Genomic DNA, 16,535 nt, shown 5'->3' on the forward strand with positions numbered 1-16,535 from the left:
CCCGGCACATGAAAGTAGACGTCAACCTCCAACGTCCCTAAGGATCCCTGCCTCCTGGTCTGCACACCTCTGTGTAGTCCCTTCCCACACTGCACCATGATTAGGCTGTGTGACCAACAGCATGTGGCAGTGATGGTATGTCACTTCCAGGATCAGAATACAGAAGACACTGTGGCATCTGTCTTGGATGCTTTCTCTCTTATTCACTCAAGGGAAAACTACCTGCCATGTGTGAGGACACTCAGGCAGTGGACGGTGAGGCCCATGTTGTGAGGAACTGATGTCTCTGACCAACAAGCAGTGAGGACCTAGGACCTGTCCACGTCCACATGAGTGAACTTCCAAGTGGACCATCCAGTCTCAGTGACTGCAGCCCAGGCTGACAGCTGGACGGCAACCTCTACAGAACTCTGAGCCAGAAACAACCAGTTAAGCCACTCCTGGATTCCTGATCTACGAAAACTATGAGATAATAAATGCTGATTGTGTTATGCTACTAAATTGTGGGTAATTTATTGTATAAGAATAGATAACTAATAAAAATTATCACAATCATTCCCAGTTGTTTATTTCCCTTTATCCCCCAATACACTATTATTAATTATTCAAATGTATAAATTTGGCAGCAAAAAATTTCCCTTTAATATAGAGGCTTCACTACTTACAAGAATGAGCATCTTTGCCTGTTTATTGACCATTTATATCTTTTCTTGTGAAGTCCTATCTGTTGTTCCTTTTATAGGGGGTTATTCATTTGTTTTTTATAGTGTGCTTTGTGATCTTAATTGTAATATAGTCAAATTTGTCAGTCTTTTGTATTATGGCCAATGGGTTTGAATATCACTCAGGGTATTTTTATATCTTTCATTTTGTGTTTCAGCCCTTAGTATGTATGTGATTTCCTATAGCATGTGATGGAAAGTAAATATTTAACTACTTAACATTTCTGCTCAAACAAGTAAGCTTGTCATCATATAATGCTTTAGAGATTTACAGCCCACCCTGAAACAGAGTTGGCAAATTATACCCGCTGCCTATTTTTGTAAATAAAGTTTTACTGCAGCATGCTCATGCTCATTCATTTACAGATTGTCTACAGCTATGAATGCACTGGAGCAGAAGAGCTGAGTAGCTGTGATAGAGATCATATAACCTGCAAAACCTAAAATATTCACTGTCTGGCCCTTTATATGAAGAGTTTGCTGACCCCTGGTTTAAAAACATTTCTGCTCTACCCAACATGAAACTCTAAACCGAAACTCTTCTTTAAACAATTTAAAAGGGTTTCACTCTGCCAAAATAAACTGAGAATTTAGTCTGGGCCTAATTGAAAGTTAACTAAGTTTAGACATAAGCAGGAATTTGGGGGCTGGAGGGTTTCACAGTCTTTAGTACTTTTCTGAAAACAAGCAGGGATTACAGCACAGCAAGAGCTCTGGAATCTACCTAATTAAAATTATATAAATTTTATTCTACAGCAAGGGTGAAAAGGACTAAAACACAGCCAACCGGTTATCATGGCTGATCAAGATAGAGGTAGAAATAGACTCAGTAAGGGAATACAACCTCTTGTCTAGGGGCTGACCCTGGTAAAGAAAGAAAGAGTTTCAGGATGAAGGGTGGGCAATAGGTCAGTGAATTCCAGGTAGTAGGCTACATCCATAATTGCGGCACGCTCCTCAGTAAGCAGAGTGATAAATGTTTACAAATAGAACGGAGAACAGAAAGAATCTTAACCAAGAGGTTGAAGGAAATAAGCCAACTAATAATAATGGTTCTTTCTTGGTATTGGGGTTTATTGTTAATATTATGCTTCTTTATAATATTCTGTATTGTCAAGAGCGTCTCAAGAACTGAAAGAAATTCAGATGAAATAAAACTGGGCAGGAAGGAAAAGGAAAAGGGGAGAGGAAAAAAGGGAAAAAAGGAGAAAAAGAAGATAGAAAAGTAAGTAGTGGCCTGGTTATTTTGAAAGAAATCAAGGCTGGGTACGGTGGCTCATGCCTGTAATCCCAGCACTTTGGGAGGTTGAGGCAGGTGGATCACCTGAGGTCAGGAATTCAAGACCAGCCTGACCAACATGGTGAAACCCCGTCTGTACTAAAAATACAAAAATTAGCCAGGTGTGGTGGCGTACACCAGATACTCAGGAGGCTAAGGCAGGAGAATCACTTGAACCCGGGAGACAGAGGTTGCAGTGAGCCAAGATCATGCCACTGCACTCCAGCCTGGGTGACAGAGCGATACTCTGTCTCGGGGGGAAAAAGAATGAAATCAAGACAGTTTACACACAGAAGGTGAAAAATGAATAATCTTAAATTCATCAAAATGCTTAATTTAAAACATACTATTACATTACTTTTCAGATTTTTTTCTGGCTCCTTTTTCTTTTTCAATGTAGCGGTAGTTAAAAACAGCACAAAAAAGTACTCTGGAAACACTCTATTGATGAACAGATTTGTTCTGGAAACCTTAGTTCATCTTGTTTTGGTTGAAATGGATGAAAAGCAATGAAAAAATCCAAGAATGAGTTCAAAACTACGGACTCTAACAGAAAAACAAAAAGATACTAGAATGCAGGAACAATGTATATAAGCCTTTAAACTCCTCTGAAGTAAAATACAGGAGTTCTGGGTTAGCTAAGGTCCTAACAGGAAAAGTGTATTGTCTATTTCCTTACAGAAATGTTTTTTCCCCTCATCTAAGTTTTCATTAAAACAAAACTTTGCACCTTCACCTAGCAAATCTAAACCCATGAGGAAAACAAAAACAAAAACAAAAACAAAAAACCTCTTTTCATAATTTGTTAAGAGACTTAAAAATTTTGTTAAGTGTTCTCTTTACATATATGATAGATAATGTTCTTGCTGATCAGGGTTAGCTCTGGGTGAGGGACTATAAGCACATCATTACTATGCCATCCATAGGAACTAGCCTCTCCAAAATTTCACATCTCCCCCCATGTCACACACATGTTTCTCTGAGATCTAACACTCTGAAAGTGAAGGACTGGACATTTCTTCTGATGACATTTATCTCATGTATTTGCTGCATAACCTTCTTGGCAAATTTTATTTAATTGTTTAGAAACATGCAGAATATGCGCCACATGCCAAGAGGAACTCAGCAAACCCTGTCTGCTATAGTAATGTTTAAATTAGACAAGGGAAAAAGACTGTGAACTTAATTTGATCAAATAAAGGGATTTTTGATGTCAACCATGCTGAATTTAGCACTCACTTTAAAAAAAAAAATAGGTATTTTCTTGTAAGTGTTTTCACAAGAAACAAGATAAAATCTATCTGATTCGTTTACATCAGCCTATTTTATTAATATGCCTTGGCAGGCTTTCAGTTATGCTGGTAAATTCTGATAATGAGTCTGTTATCAGAGAACTACACTATATCAACTGGGTTATCAGTAAAATTAACCTAAATATCCATTCTATTATTTTTCTTGCTGAGTCCACTTAAAGAGAAACTTACAAAAAACCAAAAGCCATATCCAACTGGATCCAGACTGAAGAGGTTGAAAAAAAGAACTTCCACTGGGTGCGGTGGCTCACACCTATAATCCCAGCACTTTGGGAAGTCCAGGTGGGTGGATCACAAGGTCAGGAGTTCAAGACCAGCCTGGCCGACATGGTGAAACCCCATCTCCACTAAAAACACAAAAATGATCTGGGCGTGGTGGTGTGTGCCTGTAATCCCAGCTACTCCTGAGGCTGAAGCAGGAGAATTGCTTGAACACGAAAGGCAGAGGTTTCGGTGAGCTGAGATTGCGCTACTGCACTCCAGCCTGGTGGCAGAGCAAGACTGTCTAAACAACAACAACAAAACAAGAACTTCACTCAAAGTATACAAAGAGAAATGCTCTAACGCACGGGAACAGAGTCATAGAACATAGAAACATTTTTGTTTTCTAAATGCTTAAATTTACAGAAGAAAAAAGAAAAAGTAGTTTTTCATTTTGTGACTTTTCTTAATTTTGCATTTTCTTCTCAGAATATATGTAAAGGGATCACATTATTTACACTTACCCTAATGAGCTATCTTTCCTAGACAGACAAAAAATTATGAAATAAAAGAATTACTTGATAAAAATCACAGACAACTTATTTTCTACTTGCTTCTCAAAAGCAGGTCTGGACTATATAAACCTAAGTTTTTCCTCCCCTCCCCTCCCCTCCCCTCCCTTCTCTTCTCTCTCTCTCTCTCTCTCTCTCTCTCTCTCTCTCTCTCTCTTACAAGGCAGATTGATTTCTTTTGGTCTCTCCCTCCTTCCTATTACACTTTATTTTTCAAATATGCAATACAAGTACATAATACAAAATTTAGAAAGACACGTTAGGCTGTGTAGTTAACACCTTACCCCTGTACTCCCAGTCACTCAGTTCCCCTCCACAGAGCTATTCTTCCCAGTTCCTAACACAGCTTTTCAGAGATCTTCAATGCTTAGGTAAGTATATACATGTGTATGTGTGTGTGTGTTCCCCTACATAAATATGCCCTTGATACTGTTATGTACCTTTTACTTATGAATTCCATATCACCTCATATAAATTTAATTCATATAAAGCTGCCTTCAAAAAGTAGTTACATAGCTCCATAAGATTCCATTGTTCAGATGTGCCATTAATTTATTTAACCAGTTCTCAATTGAGGGACATTTGGGTGGATTCTAATCAGGTCTGAAATGACCTGCAACAAAGGATCTGCTGTCCTATAAGCTAACATAATTTTAGTTCATCTTAACCAAACGTAATAGTAGCTCCAAATTCTTTAGCTAAAATCAAAGGTTATTTTACAGTCAACAAAACAAAATCATTTTTATCAAGAAAGAATTCTATGCCATATTTGCCTTTATAATAAAGGTGAAAATACAAAGAAAAAGATAAACAAATTTCAACTGCTAATACCCAATTGCTGTTAATGCAACAACAACTACCAACTGGCAATTATGAACTTACCCTCTTATCTCTGGCTGCCTTTAAATTATGTCCCACAGAAAAACTTGACAAGAAAACCAGTAGTTAGGATTTGGTTTTTAAACAAAAAATAGAAAGTATTTCTTTTAAAAAGGTGACAATAATGCAACCTCACCAAAAACCAAATGCAGATAATTAAAGGAACGTCTTAAAAGGAGGCACTATGTCCTTAAAGAAATCAGCTCCTAATGATCAGACAGAAGAATGCTGTTAGTTTCAATTCCCTAGTTCTACCTTCCTCTAATTTCCCGATAATGAGTGGGCCCAGCTCTAGTTTCAAGATAAACTAAAATAGGAAATAAGACTTTTAAAAGCTAAAATAAATAACAATAAAAAAATAAATAAAACCAGTTTTGGAAGAACACTATCAGCCCAGTGCTAAAGCTGGACTCCTGTAGTTAGTATCCAACAACTGGCTATCAGATCAGCTGCAACAATGCCACCGTGGCCCTGGAGCTGCACCTTAGTCCTCCCTCCTGTTTCTAGTTCAGAGCCGGACTAGAGCCCAACCCCGAAACTCCAGTGAGGGAATTTGGCCTTACCAGTTGATGACCCCATTTTGCAATCCCCATTAGAATAACAGATTCAATCAAGAAGCATCAATGAATGCTAAGGCCATTGGTGAAAGCTGCTGCAGGAAAGGATATTTATCCAGGGGCAAAATGTCACCCTAAAGATTATTCACAAACTGCAAAGAAAAGATCTGGTGGTTACCATTTTAACAAAACCATCAAACTTGGCATATGAATAGTGCTACAACCTTCTAATGCTGACAGGCCTTTTAATATGTGGCAATATTAGGTAAACACTACCTACAAAGTATTTTTCCCCAGTGTTTCATTGCAAAAATTTTCAAACATACAGTAGTGAAATAATTTTTTAAGTGAAAACCATACTCATACCACATATTTTACTTTATCACATACCTATCCATTTCCCTAAATATAAATCCATTTTATTTTCTGATGCATTTCAAAATAAATTGCTGCCATTAGTACGTGCCTCCCTAAATAATCTATGAAGTAATCTTGCCTAAAATATTCAACATGAATCCTAACTTCAGATTTTAATTCTAACTTCCAGTTTACAGAAATATAGAAGATAAAGAAATGAGATATTTGATAATAAAAGTAAACAGAAAAATCCAGCATGTGGGACATTCTGTCAAATTACATGGCTTAAGAAGTTCATGTCATTAAAAAAAAAAAAGTTTGGGTTACTAGATTTAAGAGACATCCTAATTTTCCAACCTAAAAGAGATACTAAAAAAAGAGCTACAAAAGACATTCTTCTAATGGCTAGAGAAATGTGACTCAGACTGGATATAAAATAATATGAAATTATTATTAATTTTCATAGGTATAATAATGAGGACTGTGGTAATACAGATTATCTTTATTCTTAGGAGATGAATGCTGAATACACACATATATAAATCTTAATTTATTTCTTTTATAGGAATAAAGCAAATGTAAAATGTTAATAATTTTTTATATATATATATATATATGTATTTTTTTTTTTTTTTTTTTTTTTTTGAGACAGGGTCTCCCTTTGTCACTCAGGCTGGAGTGCAGTGGCACCATCTCCGCTCACTGCAACCTCTGCCTCCCGAGTTCAAGCAATTTCCCTGCCTCAGCCTCCCAAGTAGCTGGGACTACAGGCATACGCCACCACACCTGGCTAATTTTTGTATTTTTAGTAGAGACAGGGTTTCACGATGTTGGCCATGCTGGTCTTGAACTCCTGGCCTCAAGTGATCTGCCCACCTGCCTGCTTCAGCCTCCCAAAGTGTTGGGATTACAGGCATGAGCTACCACACCTGGCCAAATGGTAATTATTATATCTATCTATTAATTACTATATCTAAGAAAGAGTAAACAGGTGTCTACTGTGTTAGTCTTTTGAATTTTCTGTACATCTGAAACATTTCAAAATAAAAATTGGGGGTTAGAACAGATTTTTAATATTATTGTAGAGGTTGATATGGTCTCTTGTGTTTCACCCTGCCTGGACCATTCGGATTGAGAAACTGACCTTTGGGGAAAAAAATCTTATCACATACTTAAATACAAAAATACATGTCTATGACATTCTTTATTTCTACCTCAGAGCCAATGCTATTATTATGCACTATTTTGACTAGTGATTCAGTCTGTGTGCAAAGGCTTTAAGGCTGCAGCATTACAGAATACACAACCCAATCATAAATTTACACATGAGGGCAGGCTCACTGCCACTTGCCTGCGTAAAGTATAGATTGAGATAGTCCCATAACTTCAGATTTTACTTTATAAAATCACCTGTTAAAAGTATCTTGAATAGATCTTGCCTACTTCTTCCAACTCTAGACATACATTTTTTTTGTCATCTTAGTTTTCTTAAGATTTCATTCTGCTTTCCAATCTACTGCTGCTCCTGGGAGTCATCAGGGCAGCTGCATCCTAAAGTCCAAAGACACATCCATTACCCAGGTCATTAGAATTAGAAAAAAAGAAATCATTAGCAGAGATCATTGGATATGGTACAGCATGAATTAAATAAAAATATTAAATTTACATTACTAATTCAAACAAGATTTGCCAAAAAAAAAAAAAAGATACGGAATCTTACATAGTTATGTAGTTGAAGAAAACAAAATCAGCCACTGAACATTCATGGCATTCTTTCAAACTATGGCTAGAAATATCATATAACCTTAAAGCAAAGAGGTGTCTTAGGGGAAGAAATGAATACAACTAGATAATATTAGACAATAAAATAAAATTTATTACAATCAGGGTTTAGCTATTGCCGTTAAGAGTGTTTTTCTGCATAAAGCAACCATAGTAAAGTATGAAACTATCTTACTGAACAAGTTAGCACATGGAGTCATTAAAGTAATTCATTATATCTGTCTTTTTTCAGATGCAATAAATAAAAGAAAATGCTATTTACCAGGGTTTGTCTTCTCAAGTTGATACCATCGGTAAAATGCTCTTTTCTTCTGTTCACTCAGATCTGATCCCTGCTGCAACAGCCAATGAGAGATCCGGCTCTGACTGATACCTATGTAGAAATAGAAATAAGTTTTGGGGGGCACAGAAATTACAGTGAAATTAATAAAGGTTCCTTTGGTTCTAGGTTACTGGGTGCTTTATTCTCTGTGTCCAGTCCATAAGGAAGTTGCAACCTGAGCAAACTATTATTGGATTTTGTAATAAGACTGTAAAGACTGAGCTGGCTAGGATATACTCAGAAATTATCTCTTAGACGTCAAGGCAGTTTATTAATTAAGACCCGACAATGGCCTCTAAAATTAATCTCCAAAAAAGGTCCATGAATCTGAGATAAAGATTCCTAAAGTAAGAGTTATTTGTCAGAGTTTATTATATTTGTGCTCCTTCAATTACCACTGCTCTCCATTCCACCCCTAATTTAGAATAATAAAACTTTTAACAGATATTGAGCAAAAAAGTCAAGTCAGCAAGTTTTGTTACTCATTACAGATATTGACCAAAAGATTTAGGGGCTAGGAAACAAAAGGTCATTGAAAATACTGTCTTAGTAAGGTTTTTTTTTTTTGGCTTATTTGTTAATTCATTTAGCCATTTTTAGAGTCATTACCATTAGTACAGAGAAGAATTAGCAGACTTTTAGAGTTATGTATGCTACAATATGACCTCTTAAGAAATCTCAACAGCTAAAGACATTTTTCCAACACATGCTTTCCACAAAACTGAATAGAATATAAAGCAGTAGTTTTCTGCTATCTCCAAGAAGCTCTTGACAGCAATTACTTAGAAATGTAAAGAATCTCTACATCTGAAAGTAAAAAAGCATGCCTAAACCTTACTAGTATGAGAATCACATGTTCATTTGATCATTCATAGCTATTCCAAAAAGTGAGTAATTCAGTACAAACTGGCAAAAGCAAGTAACAATGGGAAAGACAAAACTGTCTTGTAAGTTCACAGGCACTTTCCAAAAGACCATTCAGCTACCAGAGAAGGTTACCAATACCTAAAACCTCCCAAGGAATTACTGAGGGTAACCTAATATTACTAAATACCACCTGTGTTGACACCTGTTTAAAGCTATACTGCCCAACAGGAAGAGCAGCTATCATGAAGCAATCATACCCTCTAACATCAGAAAAAGCAGGGGGTCCCGAGGATCACATTTAACTCATTAAAAGCAAGCCCCTAGAGTTTCACACACTTAAAAACCTATGTCAAAAGAAAATTTGAGGAAATGGGAGAGGGGAGTGTTAAAAGAAAGACTGTGAAGCAAAGTTCTCCAACTGGAAACATCTTTTGTTTTTCTTTTTCTTTTTTGAGACAGGTTCTCCCTCTGTCTCCCAGGCTGGAGTGCAGTGGCGCAATCATGGCTCACCACACCCCCTCACCTCGGCTTTCCAAAGTGCTAGGATTAAGGGCATGAGCCACTGTACCAGGCCCCACCACATCCAGCTAATTTCTTATTTTTTCTGTAGAGACGGGGTCTCACAATGTTGCCCAGCCTGCTCTCGAACCCCTGGGCTCAAGTGGTCCTCCTGCCTTGGCCTCCCAAAGTGCTGGGATTATAGGCACAAGTTACCATGCCCCTCCTGGAAAAATCTTTCAATTTCAAAAGGCAAAATTCAAACAGCTTTCCAAAACCTAAGTGATTATATTCTCAAATAATTCACACAGCAGTTTTCCAGTGGACTAAAGATTTATGTGATGGGCGCACTGTATGCCTTTTCTAAGAAAATGCAAATTATTCTGGATAATTAATTCGGCTTTCACCAAAAGTCTAGTTTCAGACATTATGGTTATCTTTTAACACTACTTTTTTTTTTTTTCTTTTAAACAGAGTTTCACTCTGTTGACCAGGCTGGAGTGCAGTGGTGTGATCTCGGTTCACTGCAACCTCCACCTCCTAGGTTCAAGCAATTCTCCTGCCTCAGCCTCTTGAGTAGCTGAGACTTCAGGCATGAGCCACCATGCCCAGATAATTTTTGTATTTTTAGTAAAGATGGGGTTTCACTGTGTTGGCCAGGCTGGTCTTGAACTCCTGACCTCAGGTGATCCGCCCACCTCAGCCTCTCAAAGTGCCCAGATTATTGGCATGAGTCACCGCACCCAGCCTATACTGCTTTTTTAAAGGGTGAAGAAAACAACCATCATGAAATCAACATTGATTTTCATGTTAGCAAAATAAAATTATTTTACATGAATTTTTCATGTTGCTATCATACTACTCAAAACAGAAAACTTCAGAAAAATTGGTTAGGAAAAAATATATTATCAGCTCTGTTAATTGGTTCCAATATGAAATCTTCCTTAGTCAGATCATACATAGAACAAGCCTCAGAACTCGCTAGTCAACAGTGCTGTCCAGGTTCTGACTTTGCTATAGTGAGAGAAGAGGACAAAATCTCATCAAACAGACGTTAGTTAAGTTAGAGTATATTATATAACAAAACACTTGAAGGTTTTAAAATTAATGCTTTTAAAAAGCCATAAAAACCCCAGAAAACTACAACAAAAAAGCAGAACCAAACAAACAAAAAGCCATCAATACCAAGTGTTGGCAAGGTTATAGAGCATATAAGATTCTCACACTGCTGATGGAAGGGTAAAATGGCAGGGCCACTTTGGGAAATAGTTGGATGATAACTGCTAGAGCTGAACGTATACATACTCTATGACCTAGCAATTTTTTTCCTAGGCATATATCCCACAGAAATGTGCACCTGCTCAATAGAAGTATGTTCAGAAGAGACAAGAAGGCTCTTATAAACATTTCCATAATAGACCCCAATGTGAAACAACTAAATGCCCATCAAGAATAGAATGCATCAGCCAGGCGCAGTGGCTCACACCTGTAATCCCAGCACTTTGGGAGGCAGAGGCGGGTGGATTGTCTGAGGTCAGGAGTTCGAGAACAGCCTGACCAATATGGTGAAATGCCATCTCTACTAAAAATACAAAAATTAGCCAGGCATGGTGGTGTGTGCCTGTAGTCCCAGCTACTCGGGAGGTTAAGGCAGAACTGCTTGAACCCAGGAGGTGGAGGTTGTAGTGAGCCAAGATTGTGCCACTGCCCTCCAGCCTGGGTGACAGAATGCCACTCCGTCTCAAAAAAAAAAAAAAAAAAAAATAGAATGCATCAACTGTGATAGCTACACATTCTATTACAGGCTACTATACTAAATAGAAAAAGATAAACTACCGCTATATGAAACCACATGGATAAACATCACAAAAACAATGTTAACTGAAAAATCTTATAACACAGACACACATACACAAAAGCCATACATAACTATATATGATTCATTTTATATAAAGTTAAAAAACAGACACGACTAATCTATAGGGATGGAAATCAGAATAGTAGTTACACACATGGGAGGGAGAAGGTTTCTGCCTGGGAGTTAGAATGAGGAAGGTTTATGTGGTGACCAGCATTTCTCTTTATCTCGATCTGGAGGGTGGTTATATGGGTGTCCTCACTTGACTTTTATGTGTCCATTAAGTTGGACAGTTTTCTGTGTATATATTTAAATTTTAAAGTCTCCCCAAAAATGTTTTTAAAATTCTATGTAGTTTCAAAAAAATGAAGTAAATGGATATGTATCAATATGGAAAGATGCCCACGAAATAAATGAAAAGGTATATATTTTTATGAATATACAATTTTACATATTCTAAATTCTGTCTGTATAGTAACAAAAGCTAATATATAACTAAAGATATACAATATGAATTTAAAGTGGCAGATTCTTCCTACATTTCTATCTCTATATTGTTTTCTTAATCTTTCTATAAATTCGCATTAATTATTTTTGGCTTTTCACCCTAAATACTACATACAGAACTTTATTGGTTATTTTAACAACCAAATAGTTGCAAAGAATTTCTGTCCTCCCCCTCCAATTCTACTTTCTGAAGTAAGCAAGGTTAGCTATTTACACATATGTTGTTCCACAATTTTCTCTATATGTAATTACTACTTTAATAAAACAAAGGGAGAAGAGAAATATAGAATATTCTCCTGTCTTTTGTGTGAGGAAGAAATAAACAAGAATTTCTTCCCTCTAAATTTAATCTCAGTATTCACATAATAAACGTAGAAAATAAGTAAAGCAGGTAGTTTTTCCAAAAGAAGCACTGTAAAAAAAAAAAAAAAGCATAAAAGGACACATTTTACAGTGATTTTTCTTAGCAGCCTGTTAACAGATGGGTAAGGCTCCACGATCTCATGCTTCGAGCTGCTTTGGTCCTTCAGCTGAGCACAGTCTCATAAGCCCTGGCAGTCTCTTGATACTATCAGCTTTGATACTTTTCCTCAGGAGAAAATTTCCCTAACTTTCCACCTACTTCCCACTGCAGAAGAAAATGTCATTGCCCACAAGTTTTAGTTCCTCAAAACCTCATCTTGTCTACTTCTGACAGGGCAGAGGAAAAGAAAACATTTACATATAACCTTCACACATTGAGAGACTAAAACTAAGCCCTGATTAATTTCTTTCCAATAAGAAAGTTATCACATGGTATTCAAAGGAAGAAAAGCCTTTCCAGCCTCATTCACATTATTCTCTGAGCAGCTGCATCAGGCTATGTGTTCCTCAAACACCACACTCCCTTCCACTAGAGGGCTCTCCACCATAATCCATTCTTGTCAGAATCTCCAGTATCACTAATTTATGTTTAATTTTCCTTCCACTTCCTGTGGAGTGACACTACTGACTACTCCCATCATCTTCCTCCTTGGAATGCTGGATACAATTTCAACACCACATCTTTTCAGTCGACTTCAGGGCTGCTTTGCTAGCTTCTTACGTGTTAGTGGCCCTCAGGATTCCTTTGGTCATCTCAGTTACCAACAACATTGATTTAAAATGTGATCTAAATGCCAATGACCTCCAGGGTATCAGACCATTCTTTCAAACCATCTGCTAGATAGCGTCCATGAGATTTTCCCACAGGTCCTCAACATAGTCAACTTAACTCACTATCATCCTTAAATCTGTTCTTCCCGTGTTCTCCATCTCAATTTTACTGTTCACTCTACTTTCCCCCCACACTCTTACATATTTACTAAATACAATCACTTTCTCTTCCTAAAATTCTTTTCATGTTCTCTCCAATCCTCATTCCAGAAGTTTGGAATCTCAGTCTCTTTTGCCTGGACAACTGTAGTAACTATAAGAAAAAGAACAAACCATTTAAGATCTACAAAGTACAAAATTCTCATGATAAGTTCCTTCTTAATTAGAAGACCATTTCACAATTGAAAAATTGAAATTTCCTTCTTCAAGCAATCTTCTACCTCAGAACTGCTATCATCTCTATAATTCGCCTTCCACAGTGCAAGCAGAGTTATGTTTAAATTTCAGTTAAAGCACATACACGCATTCTCTACAAAAATTCAAATAATTCATAAATGTGTGCAGAAAAAAAAAAAGCTGTTGCTCCATTCCCATCCCTTATTTCCTATCCTAAAGGTATCCTTATTTGGTGTGAATCCATCCAGACTTTCCCCATGCATTTAATACAGAAAAATACGCAAATATATATATAGATATATATATACACACACCCAGTTTTTTTAAAAAACATACACTTGGGGTTATTCTACATATAATAAGTAACTTACTTTTGTCTAATATCTTAGAATGTTCTCATGTAGTACATTATAAATCTTCATTCTAGTGGTTACAAGGTATTCTATACCATAATTTAATAAAACATGAATCTATTATTGGATACTGCAGTTGTTGTTAATGTTTCACTATTATAAATTATGACACAATGACACTCTATGTATATCCTTCTGCAGACAGATAAATATTTCTCTAGGGCTAACTCACAGGAATGAAATTTTTGATTCATAGTTTGTGAAGAGCATTTATGTTTGTGACAAATGTCACCTAACTGTCCCCTAAAGAAGACTGTACTCTCACTCCTCTCCTACTTAGATTAAAAAAGGAAAAAAAAAAGACTGTACTTAATTTTATATTCTAACCATAGTGATAAGCATGTTTCCCTACATTCTCACCATTACTGAATATTATAAAACTGTTTTGAAAGTCTTTCTTTTTGTAAGCATAATACATATCCATTATTTTAAAAATCCTAAGCAATTCAGATGAAAGGAAAAATAAAGAGAAAAGCGAATTTTAAAAACCACACACCTGAATTCTCGCCCCTTAGAAATAAATACACTAATTCCAAGATCACTCCAAGCATATATAGACATAGGACAGGTAGAAGTAATAACTGAAATGAGACCATACTACAGACAGAATTTTAAAATGTATAAAAAATTAGTTTTATTTTAACACAGGATTTTTTTTAACTGGAGTGAAAACAAAAGATCTGAAGTTTTGTAAATGTTTCCATAAGAGAAATGAGGTTCCTGAAAGAGTCCACTAAAGCAAGGCAAAAGCATTATATGAAAAACACTGTATCATTGGGATGCATTTTTTTTTTAAACTTACGGGCACTATTTAATGGTTCCAAGCTTTAAAAGCTAAGGAAATTAGCAGACTGTGGTAGCTAACCTCCAAAGGGACCTCCAACCTCCAAATGATCCTTCTGGTCTTACTACCTTTGTGTAATTCCCTCCAACACTGCATCAGAGTTGCTCTGTGCAACCAACAAATGTGGCACAAATGATGGTCTGTGACATCTGAAGCTAGGTCATGAAAGATACTACATCTTCTGCCTTCTCTCCTTCTCTCTTTCCCTCTCTCCCTGTCTCCCACTGCCCCACCCTCAGATAGCTGGTTGTGGGAGAAGCTAGCCATGTTATGAGAACACTCAAGCAGCCCTATGAAGAGGTCCATGTGACAGAGAACTGAGGCATTCTGCTAACAGCCAATGCAAGTGAGTCATCTTGGAAGAGGGTCTTCTAATCTCATTTAAGCCTCCAGATGACTGCAACCTCAAGAGACCCCCTGAACCAAAACAACCTATCCAAGCTGCTCCTGAATTCCTGGCCAATACAAACTGAGTGAGATAATAAAGGTTTATTTATTACAAGATGCTAAGTTCTTAATGTAGCAACAGATAACTAACACACATCCTTACACTCTAGTTCCCCCATCTCCATATCCCAGCCTTTGCACCCATCTCCTCATATTTAGAACATATGTTTAGATGCTCAACATTTACATTCTGTTTTGAATTCATAGTTGCCACAGCTGTACACTCACGGTTATAGATTTTAAAAGATTTAGGATTTACCATAGAGTTTCTTAGTTTTTCCATTCCTCAACTCCATTTTTGTTTTGTTTTGAGTTATATTTTACAAACAGTAAAATTTTAAGTATATAGTTCAATGAGTTTTGATAAATGTACAGATGCATGTGATAAATGTACATGATGCATGCTCAAATCAATTTATAGATTATTTCTATGCCCCTTGAAAAGTCCCTCTTGTTCCCTTTCCAGTCAATAACTAAATGTCTTGTTTTGTTTGAGATGGAATCTCGCTCTATTACTCAGGCTGGAGCGCAGTGGCATGATCTCGGCTCACTGCAACCTCTGCCTCCCAGGCACAAGTAATTCTCCTGCCTCAGTCTCCTGAGTAGCTAGGATTATAGGTGCCCACCACCACGCCTGGCTAATTTTTGTATTTTTAGTAGAGACAGGGTTTTGCTATGTTGGCCAGGCTGGTCTTGAACTCTTGACTCTAGGTGAGCCACCTGCCTTGGCCTCCCAAAGTGCTGGGATTACAGGAGTGGGCCACTGTGTCCGGCCAAAATGCCTTCTTTTTAAATATAACTTTGGTTATAGATTTCTTCACAGAGTAGTTTTTAACAGCACAGGCTAATTGGTGCTGTATTTTCCAGCCCTTGTATGTTTGTATGTTTGTCTCCATTTTTATACTTTGAGGACAATTCTACAGGGAAAATTTTTGGGGTCAGCATTCCTTCAAAATCTCTTGGAGTGACATCAGTGAGAATGGTGAAGTAAAAACCTCTGAAAAGCTACTGCTCCATAAAAGCAAAAACAGTAAAATCTGCTGTTCCATCAAAGCACTGTCCACAATTGTCAGAATCAACTTCTTCAGAACTTTAGAAACTACCAAAGGCTTTCCAACAATCCAAAGAGCATTTATTTTAAAAAATGCTGAATTCTGGTAAGAACAACATGTGACATTTTAACTTGGCCTCCTCCCATGCCTGTCATACTATCATTATAGTAGACTTAAAAACCAACATTACTGCAATCACAGTGAAAACCAGGTGTGGCCTAGTAGCCACTGGAGGGGAAAGGACAGGTTTGAAGTTCCTCAAAACACCCTTCTAAGAGAACTGTCATTATTTGACCTGTCTGGCAATTACCTGGAAATCCTTTATTTGCAAAGGTTGCTTTATTTGACCTGACTCAAGATCTCACTCAGTATGAACAGCTTCTCTCTGAGGAGGAAAGACAGATGTGAGGTAATTTGTCGAAAACAATCAGTGCCAGTAAGTTAACACTGCAGCTGCCTGAGGCAATGACAACAACTGATGTGAACAAGAAGCTGACCAAAATATTTCAACAGAGAAGTGGAGGTATGAGATGTC

General features: G+C 37.0%; 1 protein-coding gene across 11 annotated transcripts in view; it reads right to left on the reverse strand.

Moving 5' to 3' along the window:
- Positions 1-16,535, reverse strand: part of HMBOX1 (homeobox containing 1) — a 176,300-nt gene that overhangs the window by 49,161 nt on the left and 110,604 nt on the right. For all 11 annotated transcript variants that reach the window (XM_050802525.1, XM_050802524.1, XM_050802520.1 and 8 more), the window contains exon 5: positions 7,925-8,035. In XM_050802525.1, the coding sequence (XP_050658482.1) occupies positions 7,925-8,035 (111 nt within the window). The remainder of the gene's footprint in view (positions 1-7,924; positions 8,036-16,535) is intronic.

The sequence above is a fragment of the Macaca thibetana genome, chromosome 8 (genome assembly GCF_024542745.1).
Source record: "Macaca thibetana thibetana isolate TM-01 chromosome 8, ASM2454274v1, whole genome shotgun sequence".
Lineage (NCBI taxonomy): Eukaryota > Metazoa > Chordata > Mammalia > Primates > Cercopithecidae > Macaca > Macaca thibetana.